Below are 21,708 nucleotides of genomic sequence, written 5' to 3'. Positions count from 1 at the left end.
TGTAAATTTTGAACTCAGGAATTCCATTCCCAATCTCCTGCTGCCTAAGCAACTCTATTTTCAGGAGTTGCCAGTCATCTTTTTTACCAGCCAGCTTGCGGTTCTGATTTCTAGGGATTGATGTTTTCAGTTTCCCAGGAAACTCATCATGAGTCATTTCTATGCAACTGATTTCATCAATTCCTATTTATTTATTCGTGTCACATTAGTGATTACAGATAACAGCTTTTTTCCCCTTCAACCTTGACCTTCATATTTTTTATTAGTCATGCCTCAGTAGTATGTTGTCAAACATCTTGTCGATACTAGTCACTTCTCAAAATAATATTCATTCAGCTCTGCTCATAGGGAATGCATGATGCACAAGTATTCCATCACATTTTCTTTTGAGGAGAATACATTCATTCATCTCCTACTTTACAGTGAGAAAATTAAAAAATAATATTTAAAAATGTGGTTCCTATTTCTTTGAGCTTACTTTCTATCAAGGTTAACCAAATAATCACTTAATTACAGCAGTGATTAAAGCTGTAAACAAGCAAATCCTCAACATGTAAGTACATTTAACAATGAAATCTCAACTGTCTTAGAAGTCAACAAAGCTTCCCAGAGAAAGTAATTTACAAGCTGCACCTGGAGAATGAGCAAATATAGCTTGATCAAGGTAAAAGTTGGAGCAAGGACATCCGATTAGAAGATGATTCCACTAATTTGAGTGAGAATGAGAAAATTTGTGATAATGAGGTCCAGTAGTCAGCATATCCACATGTATACAACCTGTCTTGCTCTTTTTTTTTAAATCTGTTTCCCAATTTCTGCATAAACCCTCCTTTTACTATAAACCAACTGAACTTCAATTCTTCCCTGAATGCATAAAATGTATTTTCTCACTCTGCTTTGGTCACTTCATGTCATCTTCCTATACTTCCCCTTTCTCTTCTCATAATTCTCATGTCTTTCATATTTAAGAATGTCCCACCTTTTAGGTTCACTTTTAATTTTTTGTAAAGGTTTCATTTATTTATTTGACAGAGAGATCACAGGTAGGCAGAGAGACAGGCAGAGAGAGAGAGATGGGGAAGCAGGCGCCCACTGAGCAGGGAGCTCAATATGGGGCTTGATTCCAGGACCCTAGGATCATGAGCTTAGCTGAAGGCAGGGGCTTTAACCCACTGACCCACCCAGGCACCCCTAGGTTCATTTTTAAATGTCATTTCCTTTATAGTGCTTCCCTCACCAAATAAAGGTTATCTTTCAATCTTCTGAAATTGGGCTAAACTGAATTACAGTGAAATTTAAAGAGCGAGGTGATAGGAATGGGGGTGGTATAGTGAGTATGCCAATCTTGAATTAGAAAAAATTCAGTTAATAAATTGCTATGTGCAAAGTTCCCATTTCCTGATGTGAGGGAAGTTTGAAAACAGAATTCCCAGGTGCACTGGGGAGGAGAACGCAAGGATTTTGTTGCAAATGTCCTCTAAATTAACTCAATTAATATTCAGGCAACTTTCCCCCATTTCCCTGGTTGGATATAATTTGATACTATAAACAACAGGCTCTTAAAACTAAAAAGTTAATCTGCAATCTGTTAATATGAGTGGAGAAGGTAGCTCACAACACACTCATATGTATGCACAAACCACAAACCACATTAACATTCCCCACATTTCTAGTCATCATTGCACTACAGGTTTTAGTCAGAGAAATAGGCAATAAAAACAAATAAAAGGTATAAGTATGAGCAAGGGAGCAGGAAAGCATTCTATACTCACAGGTAGAACGATGTAAAAAATCCAGTGAATTTATAAAATTAACATTAAAAAATCTATTTTATTTCTATATAATAACCAAAAATATGTGAAAAATCAAATCTAAAGTATGTTATAATAACAATGCATATAACCTAAGAGATACATTTAAAGAATCAAGATTTCAAGTTTAATACTATAAGGTATTACAGTAAGAAATGAAATAAGACCCAAGAGGGGCACCTGGGTGGCTCAGTGGGTTAAAACCTCTGCCTTCAGCTCAGGTCATGATCCCAGGGTCCTGGGATCAAGCCCCACATCGGGCTCTCTGCTCAGCCGGGAGCCTGCTTCCCCCCACCCCTCTCTGCCTGCCTCTCTGCCTACTTGTGATCTCTGTCTGTCAAATAAATAAATAAATCTTAAAAAAAAAAAAAAAAAAAAAAAAGAAATAAGACCCAAGAAAATAGACATCTTTGTTTGAAAGATGTTTATTATGTATAATTTATAGATTTAACACATTCTGAACAAAAATGTCAGTAGTCATTTTTATAAACTGGCATTTTTATAAAAATTTTAAAAGTCCTTCTAAAATTTATATTTTGCAGGACAGCAAGAATAATCTTGAAACAGAAGCAAAGTTGGAAGACATTTATTATCTCATTAATCTCATTAATTAATTAATTAATCTCATTAATATAAAGGTATATTAAGATACTGTGGTACTGAAATAAGTATAGATAATTAACTTTTGAAACAGTATAGAGTTCTAGAATAGACTCCTATGTATACTGACAAGTTTGTTTTTACAAAGATGTCAAGACAACTCAAGTGGGGAAATGTAGCTTTTCAACACATGGCATTTGAACTAATGGATGCATGTAAAGAACTTAAAAAAATAGGTATGTTGATACATGTCACAAACTTGTATATAAAAGATGAAATTTTAAAGCATCTAGAACAAAAATAAGAGAATATCTTTCCAACCTAGTGGGAGGCAAAAAAGTACAACAAAAGGAAAATAACTGATAAATTTGATTTCATCAAAATGAAAGTTTTTGTTTATCCAATGCCATCATGAAGATAAGGAGGCAAGTGACAAATATGAAATTACTAACAATACATAAATCAAACAGTGGACTTATTTCCAAAGTAGGTAAAGAAATCCAGCATATTAGCAAAAAAATGTGTGTATATATATATATATATATGTGTGTGTGTGTGTGTATAAAATATGGAATGTATATATAATATGGAATGTGTATATATAATGTATATATATAATATGTAATGTATATATATACACACACGTATATATACATATATATATAGAAAAATGTGAATAAACACTGCCTTAAAGAAGTCAAGAGAATAACCAATGAGCACAAGAAAAGCTGTTCAAAATCATTTTTCTCCAAGCAAGTGAAACTTAAAATCACACACACAAAAAAAGAAACTTAAAATCACAACCAGATACCACTCTCATTCAGCAAATGGTTAAAAGAAAGAAGATACCAACGTTGATGAGAATGTGGAGCTCCCAGAAATCCGGGGCATCAGTGATGGTAGAGTAAAATGATAAAATCAACATTGAAAATTTCAGAAATTTCTATGAAGTTAAACTTATACTCACTCTATGACCCAGAAATTCCATTTGAATTTCAAAAAATAAACAAACACAAAAACACTAACAACATATGTCCACAAAAAGACTGGAAGAATTGATGTTCAATTGCAGATTTATTGATTAAGAAAAGTTTCCTTTAATCTTGAAACAACTCAATATCCATCCACAGGTGAAGGAATAAACACATCATCATCTATTCCCACAAGGGACCATTGCACAAAAATAAAATGAGTAAAACATAAGCACCATGGGGAATCTCAAGAACATTATGTTAAATGAGAAAAGTGGGATACACCTAAGAACATACTGTATGGTCTAATTTTTATGAAATTTTAGAGGCAAAATCATTTTATGATGATAGAAATCATTACAGTAGTTGGCTTGAGCTGGCAGAGATTGATTTAAAAGAAGCATGAGAGTACTATCTGAGGAGGAAAAATGGTCTATATATGATCGGGTAGTTGCAACATAGGTGTATATATTTGTCAAAAACATCGAACTTTACCCTTAAAATCTGTTCATTTCATTTTGTGTTAATATTAACTGGATAACAAAGATTATTTCAAAAAACTAACAAATCAGACAATTTTATAACTCTGCCTAAAATCATTCAGTGGCTTTCATTGCTTTCTGAAGAAAATCCAATCCTAAACCAAACCACTGAAAACCTAAAAAAAAATGGCCCTCAAATATTTCTGACCTAATTTCAAGTAATTTTTTTCATTTTCTCTCACTGAAAAGACAAAATGCCTTTCAGTTTTATGATGCACATCTCAAGACTTGGGTCCTAAAAATACTTCTCCAAACCCTACCTATCCATCCTCTCTACTTATTCTTCCAACCTATTGCAAATGCTATTCCTCTGGGAAATTTTTCTTGACTTCTAAGACTTGGTGAGTTTCTCTTGATGTTATTTTAGTATCAAAAACTCATTAATAGCTCAATATTACTGTAATTAAATAATTATTTAGTTAGTGCTTGTTTTCTATCTTTGATTTTCAGACTGGTTAGAGCATTTCCTTAATAGATTTTAAATTTTGCAGTAATACACAAATATAATCTTATTTTTAAGAATACATTCAATAACACATTTCCATTCCATGGATTCTGGCTCATGTTAAAGGCTCAGTGAAAATGTGAAAACTGATGGTACTAACAAAATATTTGATAATAAGGGATGCCTGCGTGGCTCAGTGGGTTAAGCCTCTGCCTTTAGCTCAGGTCATGATCTCAGGGTCCTGGGATTGAGTCCCGCATTTGGCTCTCTGCTCTGCGAGGAGTCTGCTTCCTCCTCTCTCTCTGCCTGTCTCTCTGCCTACTTGTGATCTCTGTCTGTCTATCTGTCTGTCAAATAAATGAATAAAATCTTAAAAAAATATACGACAATGTGTTCTGACCCATAACTAATGAGAAACAAACAAACAAACATGAGGGCAGGAAGTTGGGGAGGATAGTATCTGTAATCACTAATAATATAGACAATAATAAATAGAAATTGTTGAGATCAAGTGCCTAGGAATGATTCATTGACATATTTCCCGGGAAACTGGTCACACTTATTCTTAGAAGTCAGAATTGGGAACCAGTTGGCAGACAGAGAATCAGCAGCTTCTGGAATTATAGTTGTGGGGTGGCAGAAGCGTGGGACCTAAACCCTGAGGTTCAAAATCCAAGGTGTTAGGCATCTGTCAAACAATGCAGCAGGAAGAAGCCAAACAAGTACTAGCGGGGCTTTTGTTCATTGTGTGGAGTGGAGTTAATTTGGTGAAAACTGGAAGATCACAATTAACTGTACTAAAATATAGAAAGAAGAAATTCTATACTCTGGGAAATTTAGTATGCACCATAGACATGGAATAGATGAAGGGGCAGTTTCTTGAATAAGCATGGCAAGACATCAGCTCAGGAGTCACATTTCTTGTAAAATATTAGAGTTTTCTTCTCCTGGCTACCAACATGAAATGAGATACTGTAACTTCATATGTAGCCCTGGTATTGCAAGTTTGTTGTTCTCACCATTGAATTTTGCTCTCTCTGTTCATGAGCATTTCACCACGTTTTTTGTTTTTTTTTGAGGTGTTTTGTCAATCAGTCAATCAGTCTTTGAGGTGTTTTGGTTTGTTTCGTTTTTTGGTTTGGTTGGGTTTTTGTTGTTGTTTTCTAGTAAATTGGCTTGTTCACTAGTGTTGGTAGGCAGAATAATGATCTCTCCAACATAGGCATATCTTAAACCTCAGAATTTATGAATATGTTACTTTATGTAAAAAGGGTTATTAAAGTAGCAGATGGAATTAAAGGGGCTAATCAGTTGACCTTAAAATAGGAAGATTGGGGCACCTGGGTGGCTCAGTTGGTTAAAGCCTCTGCCTTCAGCTCGGGTCATGATCCCGGGGTCCTGGGGTCAAACCCCACATCGGGCTCTCTGCTCTGCGGGGAGGCTGATTCTCCCGCTCTCTCTCTGCCTACCTCTCTGCCTACTTGTCATCTCTTTCTGTCAAATAAATAAATAAAATCTTTTAAAAAAATAAAATAAAGTAGGGAGATTAGCAGGTGGACACAACATAATCTTAAGCATCCTTAAAAAGAGGCATAAGGGTTGTGGTCAGAGTGATATAGAGCAAGATCGACTTGACCCATCATTGCTGGCTCTGAAGGCAGAAGAAGGGGAGTGTGGGCTAAGAAATGCAGCTGGCCTCCAGAAGCTAAAGAAGGCAAGAAAGTAGATTTCCCTACTAGAGCCTCTGGAAAGGAATATAGCACTGTCAGCATGTTGATTTTAGCCCAATGAGACTATATCTGACTTTTGACCTACAGAACTGTAAGATAATAAATTTGTATTGTTTAAACCACTGATTTTTATGTAATTTGTTTTATCAATAACAGGAAAGCTAAGACACTAATATATTTCTGAAAGCCAGAAAATTTTCCATTCCGACATGTAAAATCTGGAGACATTAACAGACGTGGCTTCGGGTTAGCCAAAAAGCTCCAGCTGCTCTTCATGACTACTCTGCCATTGCTTATGTTTTGGGGTACGAAATTGGACTCTTTCCCTTGGTTGAGGATAATGGGCACGAGACCAACTGGGATCATTAAAATTCATGAGCAGGACTGTTTACAGAAGTGTTGACTATTTTAAATTTTATAGCACAATGGCTAATGAAATTTTCCCCAAATCTCCTTCCATTATTCCTTTATGTTTTCCTTTAGCTATGTGTCATGACTTTTTTCTCAACATAGTGGAGGAGGAGGAAGAGGGAACGAAAGATGAGGAAGAGAGGGAACATATGAGGGGAGAGAGAATTGGAGAGAATGCATAGGATAAAGCAACTCTCCTAATAATTCTACTAATAACTTGCTGTGTAATCCTGTAAAACTCCATCTGGCTCTCTAGCTTTCACTTTCCCCCTCTGTGGAGTAAGTAGATTTAATTAATGGCCCCTCTCACTCCTTTTATATTTCATATATTACTATGTCAGTAGTTAAGGAGGAAATCAAGAAAACTTGGTGAGATATACTGGGATAAACTTGGCAGACTGGGTTGTATCCAAGTTTCAAGTACTCTGCATTCCATTTCCTAATTTCAGGGATGTTTGAGGATCTTATAAAATAAAGACTAGGGGAAAATATTTAAACACTAGTTGTTCTATATGAATATCATGTCTCTGGTTATTATCATGCTACGTTAGTATGTTATGGTATCTCTATCATCTACTATATGGTTAGTTTCTATGTTACATGTTAGCACCTTGCATTTATAACACTCCAGTGTAGAAGAGAAGAATGGTGTAAATAAAGGATACCCAATTTTATTTAAATATACAGCAGAAACAATAATTTTCAGTGATATTTAAAGTTTCTCTTTTAGAAAAGATTCTCATTTAGTTAGATTCGGTGTATATGTTGGCAAAGAACACAGGTGCAACTTTATACCTGCTGAGTCTAGTTCCTTCCCAGCTAAGTTTGTTCCCATCTAAGTTGTTCTTACACAAATGGATTGAGAATAGTAATTGGAGTACAGGGATTTAGTCAATTAAAATAAGTATGTGGCATCCTTTCACTTTGATTAGCTAAAGCTCATAGGTGTTCTTTCTCTAAAATATTACACCCCCACACCAGTCTTCCATTTGAATAACCTGCATGTATAGACCTCAGCATGTAAGTCTAAACTTTGTTCTTACACTCCTCAAATTGCTCTGATCCATAATGTCTTTATTACGTCTTCGTATGCATAGTTTATATTCATTGTGTGAATAAGATGCTCAAACCCCTGGGATGTCATTGAGAAAAAGGCTATTCCTCGAAAATGTAGGCATCCAAGGAAGTGCTTAAATAGGAGGAAATACTCAAACCCAACAAAAATTAGTGCATGGCTGTTAAAACCTGAGCTTTCCAAAGCCCATTAACAAAAGCGTTGATAACACAAATCCTAGTTGACACACTACTAATAAATAAAAATATTAACAACATTTTTGGGTAGCAGAATAAAGATTTTATTAAAATAAAATAATTTGATTTTCCATCTATTTTGGGGAGAAATGCAATGCAAACCATAACTTCTATCAACAATACAATTTGAATTACTCATTAATCATAGTTTAACAGAGCTCTATCAGCCAGTTTTGAGGGCTGGTGAGGTAAAGTTACTAGCCAAAGCTACTGGTGATTAGGGAATATTAGATACATTTTAATGGAAGAAATTAAGACAGTAGGTAATCTCAGGACAGAATATGCATTTCCCAAATGGATTTCGCTCTTCAACATGCTAATCAATAGAAGCGTGATCTACAGTCTGGCCAGTAACAAGATGAATGGAGACTCTTAGAAGGAAAATAAGTTGGGTGACAGAAACTGTATCCATAGCTCAAGGAAGGGAAGGCATAGACTCTAAATCCCAGGGGTCTGAAGCCCTGGGATCCACAACCCAGTGAGTAGCAGCTTCTGGATCCATAGCCCAGGGAACGGTAGCTGCTGGACCCAATGCCCACAGACCCGGGGTAAGCAGTCCAGCAGGGACTACAGAGCGAGGAGGTCCTCGGGCGGTAGCAGAATGTCTGGCAAGGTCTGGACACCACGCAGGATGTCTGGCATCTGGTGGGCTCATAGCAGGTCTCCTGACAGCCACTGGAGGGGGAGGAGCCCAGCTGGCAGGTGCTAGGAGAGCAGAGGTCAGTGCGGTAGACCAGGTTGCTGGGGTAAGAGCCACAGGAGGATCCTGGGTAGCGCAGGTAGCCTCCAAGGGAGCGGGAGGAGAAGGTTCCAGAGCAGCAGCTGTAGGACATGTTGGCAGGAGATGTGGGTTCAGCTGAGTGACGCTGAGGAGATTCTGTGTTTGAATTTCATCTCTGGACTGGGGTGTTTATATACTCTCAGCCACAGGTGTGGTAACCTGCATGGTCATTCTTTACACATTTGTACACCCTCATTTGCATATGTGTAACTCAGTAATCTCTGTAATTACGGCTAAAGAGTTTCCATATCTTGTATTTATGGGTACTATAACTTTGGTGTTACAGCCAAAGCTAGTGAACAGCTCCTATGTAAAAAATGCTGTGACTGTTTGACATTAATGTTCATCTCAGCCAGGAAAGCCCTTCCTTTCCTCTTGCCATAACTTTCATGTGTTTTATTCCTAGCAATAATGGGGCACATACTTTTCTCAAATGGCAAGAAATGAAATATAACTATTTTTCTGCTTTGTCAATTGATCAGATGTACGATTTTGGCTTTAGTAGGAACAGACTAAATACTGACCTTACCTGTCACCATGTTTTCTCATTTTCCAAAATTATTGTCCAACTATATCCACATTCTATTACATAGTATGTCCCAGATGCAATGGAAAGGGGCAAAAATGTCAGCTGATACATATCATTGATGGTTAAAGCCAGAGAGTAACCTGGACATTTATTTGGAGACGTGCTTACAGTGAAGGACAGAACCAAGACAGAGTCACAAGTAGAGATCAATCAGGGGCCTTAGGAAGAGAACCAAAAAGCTAAACAATATAGAAAGGAGGGAAGGAAATAATTGGGTTTTAGGTTCAGTGTGTTTGATATGAGGCCTGTAATCTTAACAGATTCTCTCCATATGCATATCAACTCTGAGACTTCCCTTCTCAGATCTTCAACTGGAGGAGGTTGAGTTGACCAAGGACGCCATGTGCGGCAGAGACATTAGATAAATTCTGTCCTGGGACACATGAAACTTCTCTGATAGCCAACTGGGACACCTGGAACTTCTCTGATAGCCAATGACTGAGGATTCACCAATGGCCCCAGGGAGTTAGGACTAGTCTGTGTGGCTGCCTCAGGCACTGTGGTCAGATTATTTTACCCAATCTAACAGCTCTCCTAGCCTTCTTCACCCTCTCCTCCAACTCTTCTCTCACAGACATTTCCTGGGTAAATCCTTGTGCCTTTCATTCCATCTTGGTGTCAAACCAACTCTACTCATGCCTTTCATCAATTTGGGTAAATTTTTAACCATAGTCTCTTCAAATGTTGTTTCTATCTCATTCTCATCTCCCCTTTTCTGAAATTCTAACTATAAGCAAAATACACTATTAAATAATGTTACATATGCCTTTTATACTCTTTTCTTTGTTATCATTCTTTTAATCTCTTTATGCTTAATTTTGGGAATTTCTTCCTATTCCATCCCCCAATTCATTAATTGTCTGTTCAGCTCTGTTTCATCTCCTGAAAAAAGTAGATCAATTAAATTTTATGGATCAGTTAGTATATTGTTAATTTCCAAAATTTCGATGAGGTTCTGTTACATTGCTTTCAGTTTTCTGTCAAAGTTCTCAAACATATCTTCATTTCTTTAAATATAATTATTCCTTGATAATATCTTCCTATTTCCTAATAGGTTAAATTCTTCACAAAGGTATTTTAAGGCCTGATTTTGGCACATGGACCATGTATTTCAGATTCTATTTTCTGGTGTTCTCTTTTGTTTCAATCTTTTTTTTTTCTCATATTCCTACTATATTTTGAGAGTAGTAGAAATATATATGAAACACACACACACATACATCTTAGAATGATTTACTTTCCTCCAGAAAGAATTTACTTATGTTTCAGGCAGGCTGCTAAAATAAGGTCACCAGCATCCTAGATCACTTTAATCCAATCAAGGATTGAGATAATTCAAAACTGGGCTTCAGTCCTTATGAAAAGCTGCTTATTAGCACTTCAATTTTACTTCTAGGAATTGGCTCTCTAAGATCTGGGATATTTGCCATGATCTCAACTCTGATAGTTGCTGAATTCCAATTTTATTTCTTAAGCCCACTGAGTTTATGGAATTCTCTTAGCCTCTCGGTCACTACTTTAAAAATCAACATGTAATTTTAAGAGAATAGCAACTCCAGATGGAAGCTTATTTCTTTTGACTTAAATTCTGGCCCATATAGTACCTTCGGGACTCTGAAATACTTCGGTATTTCTCTGAAGTCTCCAAACAGAGGTGATGATGATGATGTATTTTCACTGGAGTTTCTATTCTCACTGTGCAGAAGGGTTCACTGTTTTAAGTAATGTTAACTTGTTAGTTTTACATAATTTTGAAAGATGTACTTGTTTTAAAAATACAAGGGAATGAAAAATAAAAAAATAAAAATAAATAAAAAATAAAAAATACAAGGGAATGATTCAAATTAAGTGAGGAGCCACAGTGAAGGTAGCCATTGAAAAGTCCTGTTGTAGTGGTTTCACTGGTAATAGATGACACCTTCCAAATTTCAGGAAACTCAAATGCCACAGTTGTGGGTCTTCAGCCTTTCTTTCCAAACCTGTCTCCTATTCCATACCTTATCTGCTTTACATTGCGTCACAATATGACCTGAATTCACTATGTGACTTCACAACTTTCTGCTTTTCTTTTCCCATTTATACTTCCAAATCTTATCTTATTCCTTTCCCTATTTATTGTATCTCTGCTTTTCTAGTAATACCTCATTCCCAACAGAAGCTGTCACACCCAGCCTACATCCCTGGGTAATCATCCGTAAACTCCGAAGTGTACTGATTACTGGAGAGTATCTATAAAATTCTGCCCAAGGACTTTTTCATTCCACAAGGGCTTGCTGCACCCTGTGTGGGAAATTCTCCATTAGGATTGGGTTTCAGTTGTTTGCAGTGGTGCCTGGCTTAGTAATGCACCCTGCATTGCCTTCCTTCCATTGTCTGCCATATTTCCCCATTCCCCTGCATGTAATTACTGGTATCCCCTCCAAAATAAATAAGGTCCATTTGAACTCATGTTCATAACCATTGTTTCTGGATAATTTATAGGAAAAAAAGATACATACTCGGATACCTCACTGATATGTTTATTGAGAAATCTTCAGTGTTTCTCCACCTTATAAAATTTAAATGAAATGATCCCTAGGGAGAAATACCAAGAATATATTACAGAGAGAAATGTACTTTAATATTTCATGTAGTGCATTTAAGAAAAGCAGCCATGATATCTTTGTACAACAAATATATTTTCAAGAATACAGAATTCAAAAGTCTTTAATCTATGTTGGATAATAACACGTTTTGTCACTATAAATAATAATACATAGTATTAGAATCTTTAACTTAAAAGTATTAGCTTTTGCTTATTGGATGTCTAACCTAGATAATTAGTAAAAGAAAGATCTCCAGCCTGTTATGCAATTTGAAGAACAGCAGCAGGTGGGTGCCCAAAGTTGCGACTTTCAACTGTGGATGAGATTCTGTTGGAAACATGACTCAAATATCAAAACAATTTTGTTCATAGCCTAGTGATGGGACTTTGCAATAACAAGATTAGATTTCAGGCACCTGGGTGGCTCAATGGGTTAAAACTTCTGCCTTCAGCTCAGGTCATGATCCCAGGGTCCTAGGATAGAGCACCAAATTGGGCTCTCTGCTCGGTGGTGACCTGCTCCCCCCACCGCTCTCTGTCTGCCTCTCTGCCTATTTGTGATCTCTGTCTGTCAAATAAATAAATAAAATCTTAAAGAAAAAAAAAAAAAAACACTAGATGTCACTGGGTGCACAGCCCAGAGTGATTAATTCTATGTGAAATACCTCAATTTTAGTTGTTGAGAAATAAATCAGTTCAAAAAATGGTGGAGCTATATGCTATATAGAACAAACAATAATTTCACTGGGTCTAAGGTTAATGAATTAGTCTACAGGTGGGGAATTAACAAATCTTTTTGAAATTAATACTAACTTAATGCGGATGAAGCTTCAGAAATTTAGAGGTAAAGAGAAGAGAAAAATACCTCTTGTCAGAGAATGATCCTATACGAGGCACCTACGGTAATTGAAAACAAATTCACTAAACTTCATGGTTTACCTCATAAACCTATGCTCCTCTTTTAACCCGTAAGTTTTACCTTCAATATTATTTTGTTTTTTCCAGCTTTATTAAAGTATAAATGACAGCTTATATGTATTTAAGGTATACAATGTGATGTTTAGACATAAGTCTACATCATGAAATGATTATCAAAATCAAACTAATAAAATATTCACCATTTCACATGGTTATAATTTTTGCATGGGTGGTTAAAATACTTAAGAACACCTTTCTTAGCAAATTTTAAGTATATAAAAGTGGTATTAGTAGTTTTACTAACTGCAACTACCATATTATATATTGGAACCCCAGAATTTATTCATCCTACATGACTGAAATCTTGTACTCTCTGACCAAATTTATTTTAAGGAATTGTGTTTGAAAACAGAAAACTTGGGGAAATCATAACAACCACAGTATTGTATCAATAGGACCCTTTACCTACTTGCTGAGCCAGGCAAAAAGCAAGGAGAAATTCTGATTTTGATGAACAGAAAATCAAGGACTCACAAAGTAGGTATTTGAATTGGGTTCATTTACATCTTTTCTCAGTTCTCTTCCTTCTAGAGAGTCTACAATGTTTCTTTTAAAACTGCTATAAATTTTATTGAAAGAATTCAATACTTTTAACATTATTGTTGTGAGTTTATTATGGTTTTATTGGTAAAATAAAATTTTGCCATCAACCATAATAGTACATTCTCCCAGGCCTAGAATATTATTTAGCTGATTTTAATCAAATAATTAGTTAACTTTTAGAGAGAGCGGGTGGTGCAAAGGGGAGAGAGAGAGAGAAAATCTTAAGCAGCCACCATACCTAGGGTGAAGCTTGACATGGGGCTTGATCCCATGACCCTGAGATCATGATCTAAGCCCAAACCAAGAGTCAGGTGCTTAACCGACTGAGCAACACTGGCACCCTTATTTTATTTGTTTTTTCACTGATTTTATTTTAACATTGAACTTAGAAAGCAGCCGGTTACACTGTAAGAATATGATAAATTATCAACATTTTAAAAAAATGGAATCTGTAGTTAAGCAATGGCAAAGAAGAAGAAGGAGGAGGAGGAGGAGGAGGAGACAAGAAAAATGGAGAAAACCAAATTTAAACACAGAAAAAAACAAGAATGAAAAATGGTAGGGGGACAGATAGAGAAAAAGGAGAGAAAGAGAAACAGATTCATGTACCCCCAGAGGAAAAGAGACCTGGAAAAGAAACATTTATGTAGGAAAATGAAGGGTGGTACCAGGTTGTGGAATTGCCAGAAAATCATTCGAAACCCGAGTAGTGAAAAACTAAAACTTTCTAAAATGTTAGAAGCCCTGGATATTTATAAATGTAGATGATAAAATGGATAATACATCACTCCTCATAAAAATACTAAATTTGAGGGGGCGCCTGGGTGGCTCAGTGGGTTAAGCCTCTGCCTTCGGCCCAGGTCATGATCCCAGGGTCCTGGGATCAAGCCCCACATCGGGCTCTCTCCTTGACAGGGAGCCTGCTTCTCCCTCTCTCTCTGCCTGCCTCTCTGCCTACTTGTGACCTCTCTGTCTCTCTCTGTCAAATAAACAAATAAAATCTTTAAAAAACAATACTAAATTTGAAAGGTTCTAATTCTAAAAACATTGGGATAGAACAGATCATCATTTAGGATTACACCAGAAAAAAGGCTAAAAACTCTGTTTCTGCTATTCTCTTTCAGCTATCCCCTGCCGTCAGCACACTAGTGTTTTCCTCTTGACTGCCTAGAAATGGGTCTACATTGACCTTCTTTGGGATTGCTTTAGCTGAGCCCTTGTGTTGTCACCTTTTCTTTAGATACGTGGCCATGTGTTTGTCAGTGTCTAGCTATCTCTCTCTTTATCTATTTTTGTTCTCTCTTCACTGGATAAGAGACACACTGGGTAACCACTACTTGATGCATTCTTTCTCTATTGCAGCCATAACAAATTACCAGCACATAATTTTGGAGCTTGTAGAGTATGGTGACAAGTTGGATCATTCCAGGAAGTCTCCATCCAGGCGGAAAGATGTTGATACACAGGACGCCATTGCAGATAACATAAGCCCAAGGAAAAGCTCTCCTGGCTGTGGTGTTTCCTCATCATGATGGGATGAACATTAATGTCAAACAGTCACGGCATTTCTGACATAGGAGCAGTTCATTGGCTTTGACTGTAACACCAAAATTATAGCACCCATAAATCCAAATGTAGAAAACTATTCAACTGCAATTACAAAGGATATTATTGAGTTACACATATGCAAAAGAGCAGATCTAACATAGGAACCATGATTCTGTAGTGTGCCACACCTGTGGCTGAGAGTATATAAACACCCCAGTCCAGAGATGAAATTCAAACACAGAATCTCCTCACAATCACTCAGCTGAATCCACATCTCCTGCCAACATGTCCTACAGCTGCTGCTCTGGAACCTTCTCCTCCCGCTCCCTTGGAGGCTACCTGCGCTACCCAGGATCCTCCTGTGGCTCTTACCCCAGCAACCTGGTCTACCGCACTGACCTCTGCTCTCCTAGCACCTGCCAGCTGGGCTCCTCCCTCTCCAGTGGCTGTCAGGAGACCTGCTATGAGCCCACCAGATGCCAGACATCCTGCGTGGTGTCCAGACCTTGCCAGACATTCTGCTACCGCCCGAGGACCTCCTCGCTCTGTAGTCCCTGCTGGACTGCTTACCCCGGGTCTGTGGGCATTGGGTCCAGCAGCTACCGTTCCCTGGGCTATGGATCCAGAAGCTGCTACTCACTGGGTTGTGGATCCCAGGGCTTTAGACCCCTGGGTTTTAGAATCTGTGGCTTCCCTTCTCTGGGCTATGGATCCAGATTCTGCCACCCAACCTACTTCACCTCTAGGAGCTACCAGTCATTGTGTTACAGGCCACTCTGTGGATCTGGATTTTATAGAGCAACTTTTTGAGGGTCCAGATGCGATTGAAATCAAAGTCTCTACTTATACTGCCATCATTTTCAACTCCACCATTTACTACTATTATTCTATTCCTAAATCATAAGTTTCCTGTAGCACTGAACTTTGGACAACTGAACTTAATGAATAATCTCAAATGAACTAAATTCTGTACAATTAATGGAATATATGCTATTGGATTTTCATTGAAAAGTAACTAAAAATTAACATTTTAATCTAATAAATTTTCGTAAGCTGGCACTCAAATATATTGTTGATCTTCTTTTTATTATTATTATTATTTGCCTGTAGTTTTGTGCTTCATGGATTTGGGAGATTTTTGTAAAGGTCAATACAACTCTGGGACTGGGTTTGGACACACAATATGATAGATTTGAAGAAATATCTGTTGACATTCTTTATGTTTCCTGTTGGGGAATATTCATTTCCTGAAGGTCCATATTTTGCATGTCTCAACGTCAGTGACACAGCTGAGAATAAAGGTCATGAATTTTGCTGATGAAGGAAAACAAATTGGTACATAAACTAGAAATGCAGACAACAAGAATATGATATAATTTATAAGGTAAAGTTATACATCAATAGACACGTACTTCAGAGTCTAGCATCTGAGTGGATTTTCAGCAGAGAAAAGATGAGCCTTAGCTCCCAGGATAGATGGTATGTATGCTCTTTGTTGGTTAGTCTAAGCGCCACTATCCCTGCCTACCACAAGCGGTGTGTTCCTGACCCTTATGTATAAACGTATATGAGTTTCAAAATCTTAGGTAGGGAGTACCTACCTAAGAAAGGTTAAGGAAATGTGAATAACCTCCTGATGCTTCTCCAAGGTTCAGCCTTTCAAGCTAAGAGCAACACACCTGAGCAGTGTTGAACAAACATTTATGCTTATTAATATTAGCCTCAATCGCTGTCTCCCCAAAATAGAGCTAAAATCAAGAACTTGGGTGCAAGTGGTTTCCTTGGTTTAAGGATCCCAGGGAGCAGGTATGGGAGATGATGGAAGGTTAAAGAATCAGGGAGGAAAATCTCATAAAGGGACACATTTTTTAGTTAATATTACAGTGGGCAATGGGAACATAATCTTTCTTGGCCTTTTTTAGGGACTTCTAGAATGACTCTCGGAATTATTTACTCCAGGATCTGATCAACAGGCAGAAGCATTTATCCATCAGCTCCACCTCTCATTGGTTCAGTGTTGTAGCCAGATGTATGTTAATTTCCTGGAACATTCAGTATACAAAGGAGGATTCACCTGGGTTCCATTTGTTTTCCTGGCTGTGATCTCAGAGAAGCTCAGGGAGAGAAGTGAAGGAAATGCTGTGTTTGTGTGGAGAAACTCTGTGCAAAGAGAGTTGGAGTCTGGATGAAATTGTTCACTATAGCTGTGCCGGGCATCTGCAGAGAGAATAAGGGTATAAAGGAGAGCACAACAGGTATCAGATATACCACTTCCATTTAATACCCAAACATCCCTGTGAGAAAGATAAACATTGTGTCCTATAGACCTTTCCAGACATAAGGGAATAAAAACTCAAAAGGATTAGAAGCTTGCCAAAGTTTATAAATCAAAGATCTTGTAGAATCTGACCTCTTGAATATACCTTTTATTGTTCTTTCTGTTTTGTTTTGTTTCAATATGCAATTCTTTGTTTAACCAAAGAGTAGCTGAGTACCCCCAGTACTACAGAAATTCCTTCATATGAATAGGCTTCAACTCCTATGGGATCTTGTTTCATTAGCGTCATGAAGAGTACCCAGAATAAAGAGTAGAAATGAAAACAAATTTAGCATTTAGGAGAAATGCGTGAAGAAAGGGTGAGCTAATTTTATTTGAAAATATTTGTATTAACCATAATACTTAATAAAAGACTGAGAGAAAAATATATGACTACCTCTCAGGAAAAGATCCCTGGAAATCCTGAGTGCTGTGACAAATCCTATATTCCTCACTTTAATTATTATTATTAGTGTCACATCACAATGTTACTTTCTTTAATACTAACACCATGAACAAAAATAACTTAAGAAAAAAAGCATTCTCACACCTCACTTGGTATATTCAAGTTCAATACCAGCAATTAGAGATGATCAACTTCTTGTTTAAACTTTTAAAAATGGGGTGCCTGGGTGGCTCAGTCATTAACATCTGCCTCCAGCTCAGGTCATGATCTCAGAGTCCCGGGATAGAGCATTGGGTTCCCTGCTCAGGGGATGTCTGCTTCTTCCTCTCCTTCTACTACTCTCTGTTTATGTCTCTCTGTGTGTGTCAAATAAATAAAATCTTTTTTTTAATTGAAAAAGAAAATAAATAAAAGATTAAGATGATTGTTATGTAACTTGCCAGATTTCTTAATTTTTTTTTCAAGTTCCCCAACATTAACACTGCTGTTCCTAGAAGCTTTTCTATGAAAATTAAAAAAAGAGGAACTATAGAATTGCCAAAATCTTGCCATATCTCCCAAGAACTGTAAATGGCAGTCCCATCGTGGTGTGTCGGGTTGAAGGAGTGGAAGTAATCTGAGTAAAATCATGGGAAAATCCTTGAGTAGAGAAAAGGAGTACTGTTTGCACAGAAGTACCATAGGTGTGTTTGGGGGGTGGGGAAGGGAAGATTTAGAATCTAGCATGGCAGAGTAGTAGCCCAATCAAGAAAGAGAAGAAAATCTCTTGTGTGTGCTTTGTTATATAAAACAGTATACTAACAGCCTAAAAACCAGCAATACAAAGGCACAAGGATAATAATACAACAGATGTGATTTATGAGGTAAAGAAAAGCAGAGAAAGACAACTATCATATGATCTCCCTGATATGAGGAAGTGGTGATGCAACATAGGGGCTTAAGTGGGTACGAGAAGAATCAATGAAACAAGATGGGATTGGGAGGGAAACAAACCATAAGTGACTCTTAATCTCACAAAACAAACTGAGGGTTGCTGGGGGGAGGGGGTTTGGGAGAAGGGGGTGGGATTATGGACATTGGGGAGGGTATGTGCTTTGGTGAGTGCTGTGAAGTGTGTAAACCTGGTGATTCACAGACCTGTACCCCTGGGGATAAAAATATATGTTTATAAAAAATAAAAAAAAATAAAAAAAAAAAAGAAAAGCATTGATTACCAAACTAACCTACTGTGGATATTCATGAAGGCTTTTAAAACTTTAAAACTACAACTTCCTCTTTCATTAGCAGAATATTATAGTTTGTTTGGATACAATTATGAGTTATTTGTTTGCAATACTTACAACTGTTACTTCTTCATAGGAATCTTACCTGTCTTTACCAAGATGTTGTCCTTTTCCAGATTTATACTTTTTATTATTACTAAGGCAACCAATAATTTTATCTTTGATATTGACCTTTTTAAATAATTTTACATTAACATTGTCAAATAGAGCATTATGAACTTTACTTGGATTCTTTTACTGTGCTGGAGAGAGGAACATTTTACTTCTACTATTGAGATTCTTTGGCTGGTCTAATAATTAAATTGATTTAAAACAGATGAACTGGGGCACCTGCGTGGCTCAGTGGGTTAAAGCCTCTGCCTTAGGCTCAGGCTAAGGCATCTCAGGTCCTGGGATAGAACCCCGCATTGGGCTCTCTGCTCAGCGGGAAGCCTGCTTCCCTTCCTCTCTCTGCCTGCCTCTCTGCCTACTTGTGATCTCTGTCTGTTAAATAAGTAAATAAAATCTTTTAAAATTTTTTTCAAAACTAGATGAACTGGAGTCAGACCAAAGTTTAATAATTATTGTATAACTCCAAGGTGGGGAGTAACCCCTTGAAATGGCCAAAGCCATCAGCTTAAATACCATCTGTAGCTCAAGACAAAGGAAGATTTTGGGGGTAGAGAGTCAGTTATAGAGATGACCAGGAAAAGACCAGTAAACAAGGCTGAAGCTGTTACGCAGACTGAGATTTCTGGACTGTTGAGTCCTTCCCCTTTTCCTGGCATGCGGTGGGGCAGAGGCACTCTTACAAACAGAGGTTTCCTTTATGAATATAAATGTCTCTTATAAAAGGATAACTTCTACTCAATTTTCAGATCTTCTTCTGTGTCTGTGTTTTCTTTAAAATACCCAGATTAAAATAATGGCCAGGACAAGGAGGCATATTTTGAGGTGGCAGATTCAAATGGATGAAGAAATCAAATCGTTATTAGAATTAGTTCATTTTCTATGTAAGCCTTTGACAATATGGACCTAAAACAGCCTTCATCTAATCCTTAGTGAAGTTTCTCTGCTGCTAATAGAAGAGCACATCCACAGCTATTGCTTGTGTGTGTGTGTTGTTTTGCGTGTACAGGAAAATTTAGGATTTAATGTGAGTGAAAATCATTTAGAATAGTTATTTGACCTCAATGAAAATGTATGCATCTCAATGATCTAATAAAAATATTTTGCAACTGCTAATAATAATTCATCATCTTTGGAAGCAACTGGTGATGTAAATTTATCAGAAAGAGAACTCCAATATGGAAGAAAATAGAGCCCCAATTAGGACAGCTGTCCAGGAAAGAGGATCTTCAGGAGAAACAAAGTGCTCCAGAGAACAAACAGTCTTTATAGGATAATGTGCTTTTCTACATCTTGGAAAAGCTCAAAAAAATTGTAGATGAGCATATAGGTAGAAATCCTAAGTTTTAACATCAAGGAATTTGGAGAGTAGAAGCACTGATTGATATCTCAAGGACAAGATGGTTTTCCTTTAGGCTACTCATTCACAAAGCAAGTGCACAATGCATGCGTAGTGGGCCATAAAGCAGACTTCCAGTTTGAACAAAGTTTATATACAGTCATGCTGACTTAGAAAGAAGTCTAAAATGGCTTCCTTAGGGAGTTTTTCTTTCATCACAATCTAAAAAAAAAAAACAAACAAAAAAACTACTTTCGGGGGCGCCTGGGTGGCTCAGTGGGTTAAGCCGCTGCCTTCAGCTCAGGTCATGATCTCAGGGTCCTGGGATCAAGTCCCGCATCGGGTTCTCTGCTCGGCAGGGAGTCTGCTTCCTTCTCTCTCTCTCTCTCTGCCTGCCTCTCTGCCTACTTGTGATCTCTCTCTGTCAAATAAATAAATAAATAAACAAAAAAAAAAAAACTACTTTCGGGGGGCTGGCTCAGTTGGAAGAGCATACACCTTTTGATTTGCAGGTGGTGAGTTTGGGCTGCGTATTGGGTGTAAAGATTACTTACATACTCACTTACACAAATACAAAATAAGCAAATACACACATAGGTACACAGAAAAAAAAAAAAAAACCCTCAAAGAACACTTCTGCTTTCTTTTGAACTGGTTATTGTTGCTTCTTCAGCAAAATTGTCTCTGAATTTTCATGTGGTCTGTGACATTGCTGACCCCCATGGTAGATAGTAAATGGCATCAAATTGTTGTATGAATGAAATATTCACCATCAACTTGCTGTAGGAACAGAAATTACCTATTCACTTTTTCACTAAAGATGAACTTCTTCCATTTTAGCGCATTGCTCCTAAAAATAAATTTTTGCAAAGTTTAAAGAAGAAAGATCAGACAAAACAAATAGTTGCAGGTTCAAACAATATAACATATGGTCAAGCCACTCCAGCAAGAGCATGTAAATTATTCTTTATATGCTGTGTGGCAGCCTCAATTTCTTACTCTTACTTCATGCACAACCCATTGGTAATTCTCAAGTTCCTCACTATCTCCACCTACTGGTCACTTGTTGTATATTATTGCATGCTGCAGCCTATGGAAAGAACCCTTTCAGTATTTTAGGCTGCTTTAGAGCAACAAATATGTAAGCGGTCCTATCCCTTGTATCTGAGTGTAATTTGTCTTTCAATGATCCCTCTGCACACTGTCTTTGACAGAAAAGTGACAGTTCTATTTTTCTCAAAAAAGGATCAACAAAGGAAGCAGAGGAGAAGTCTTGTCTTATTCCAGATTTAACGTTGGTTAAGGTAAAACCACTGCTCACTATGCATACATCTTATACTCCATGAACTAAAAGCATGACCGAAGTTGGAGGTCTCCCAAACCAATCTCACTTATGTTAATTCAATTATCA

The 21,708-nt window shown here is 37.3% G+C and overlaps 2 protein-coding genes across 2 annotated transcripts in view; one reads left to right on the top strand and one right to left on the bottom strand.

Annotated features, from left to right (window-relative positions):
- LOC309847715 (uncharacterized protein) overlaps positions 1–8,654 on the bottom strand; it is a gene marked incomplete at both ends in the record, with an annotated part of 60,089 nt that extends 51,435 nt beyond the window's left edge. The window contains one exon of the mRNA XM_082698428.1: positions 8,162–8,654. Within this exon, the coding sequence (XP_082554554.1) occupies positions 8,162–8,654 (493 nt within the window). The remainder of the gene's footprint in view (positions 1–8,161) is intronic.
- Positions 8,655–15,129: 6,475 nt separating this feature from the next.
- LOC309847711 (keratin-associated protein 13-1-like) lies at positions 15,130–15,654 on the top strand (the record flags this gene model as incomplete). Its single annotated transcript, XM_082698416.1, has 1 exon — positions 15,130–15,654. The coding sequence occupies one exon, from the start codon at positions 15,130–15,132 to the stop codon at positions 15,652–15,654; it is 525 nt and encodes a 174-aa protein (XP_082554542.1).
- Between the last annotated feature and the right edge of the window lie 6,054 nt (positions 15,655–21,708).

This window comes from Mustela nivalis, assembly GCF_964662115.1.
Source record: "Mustela nivalis genome assembly, chromosome: 1".
Taxonomy (NCBI): Eukaryota; Metazoa; Chordata; class Mammalia; order Carnivora; family Mustelidae; genus Mustela; species Mustela nivalis.
This window is presented reverse-complemented; position numbering and strand designations above follow the sequence as displayed.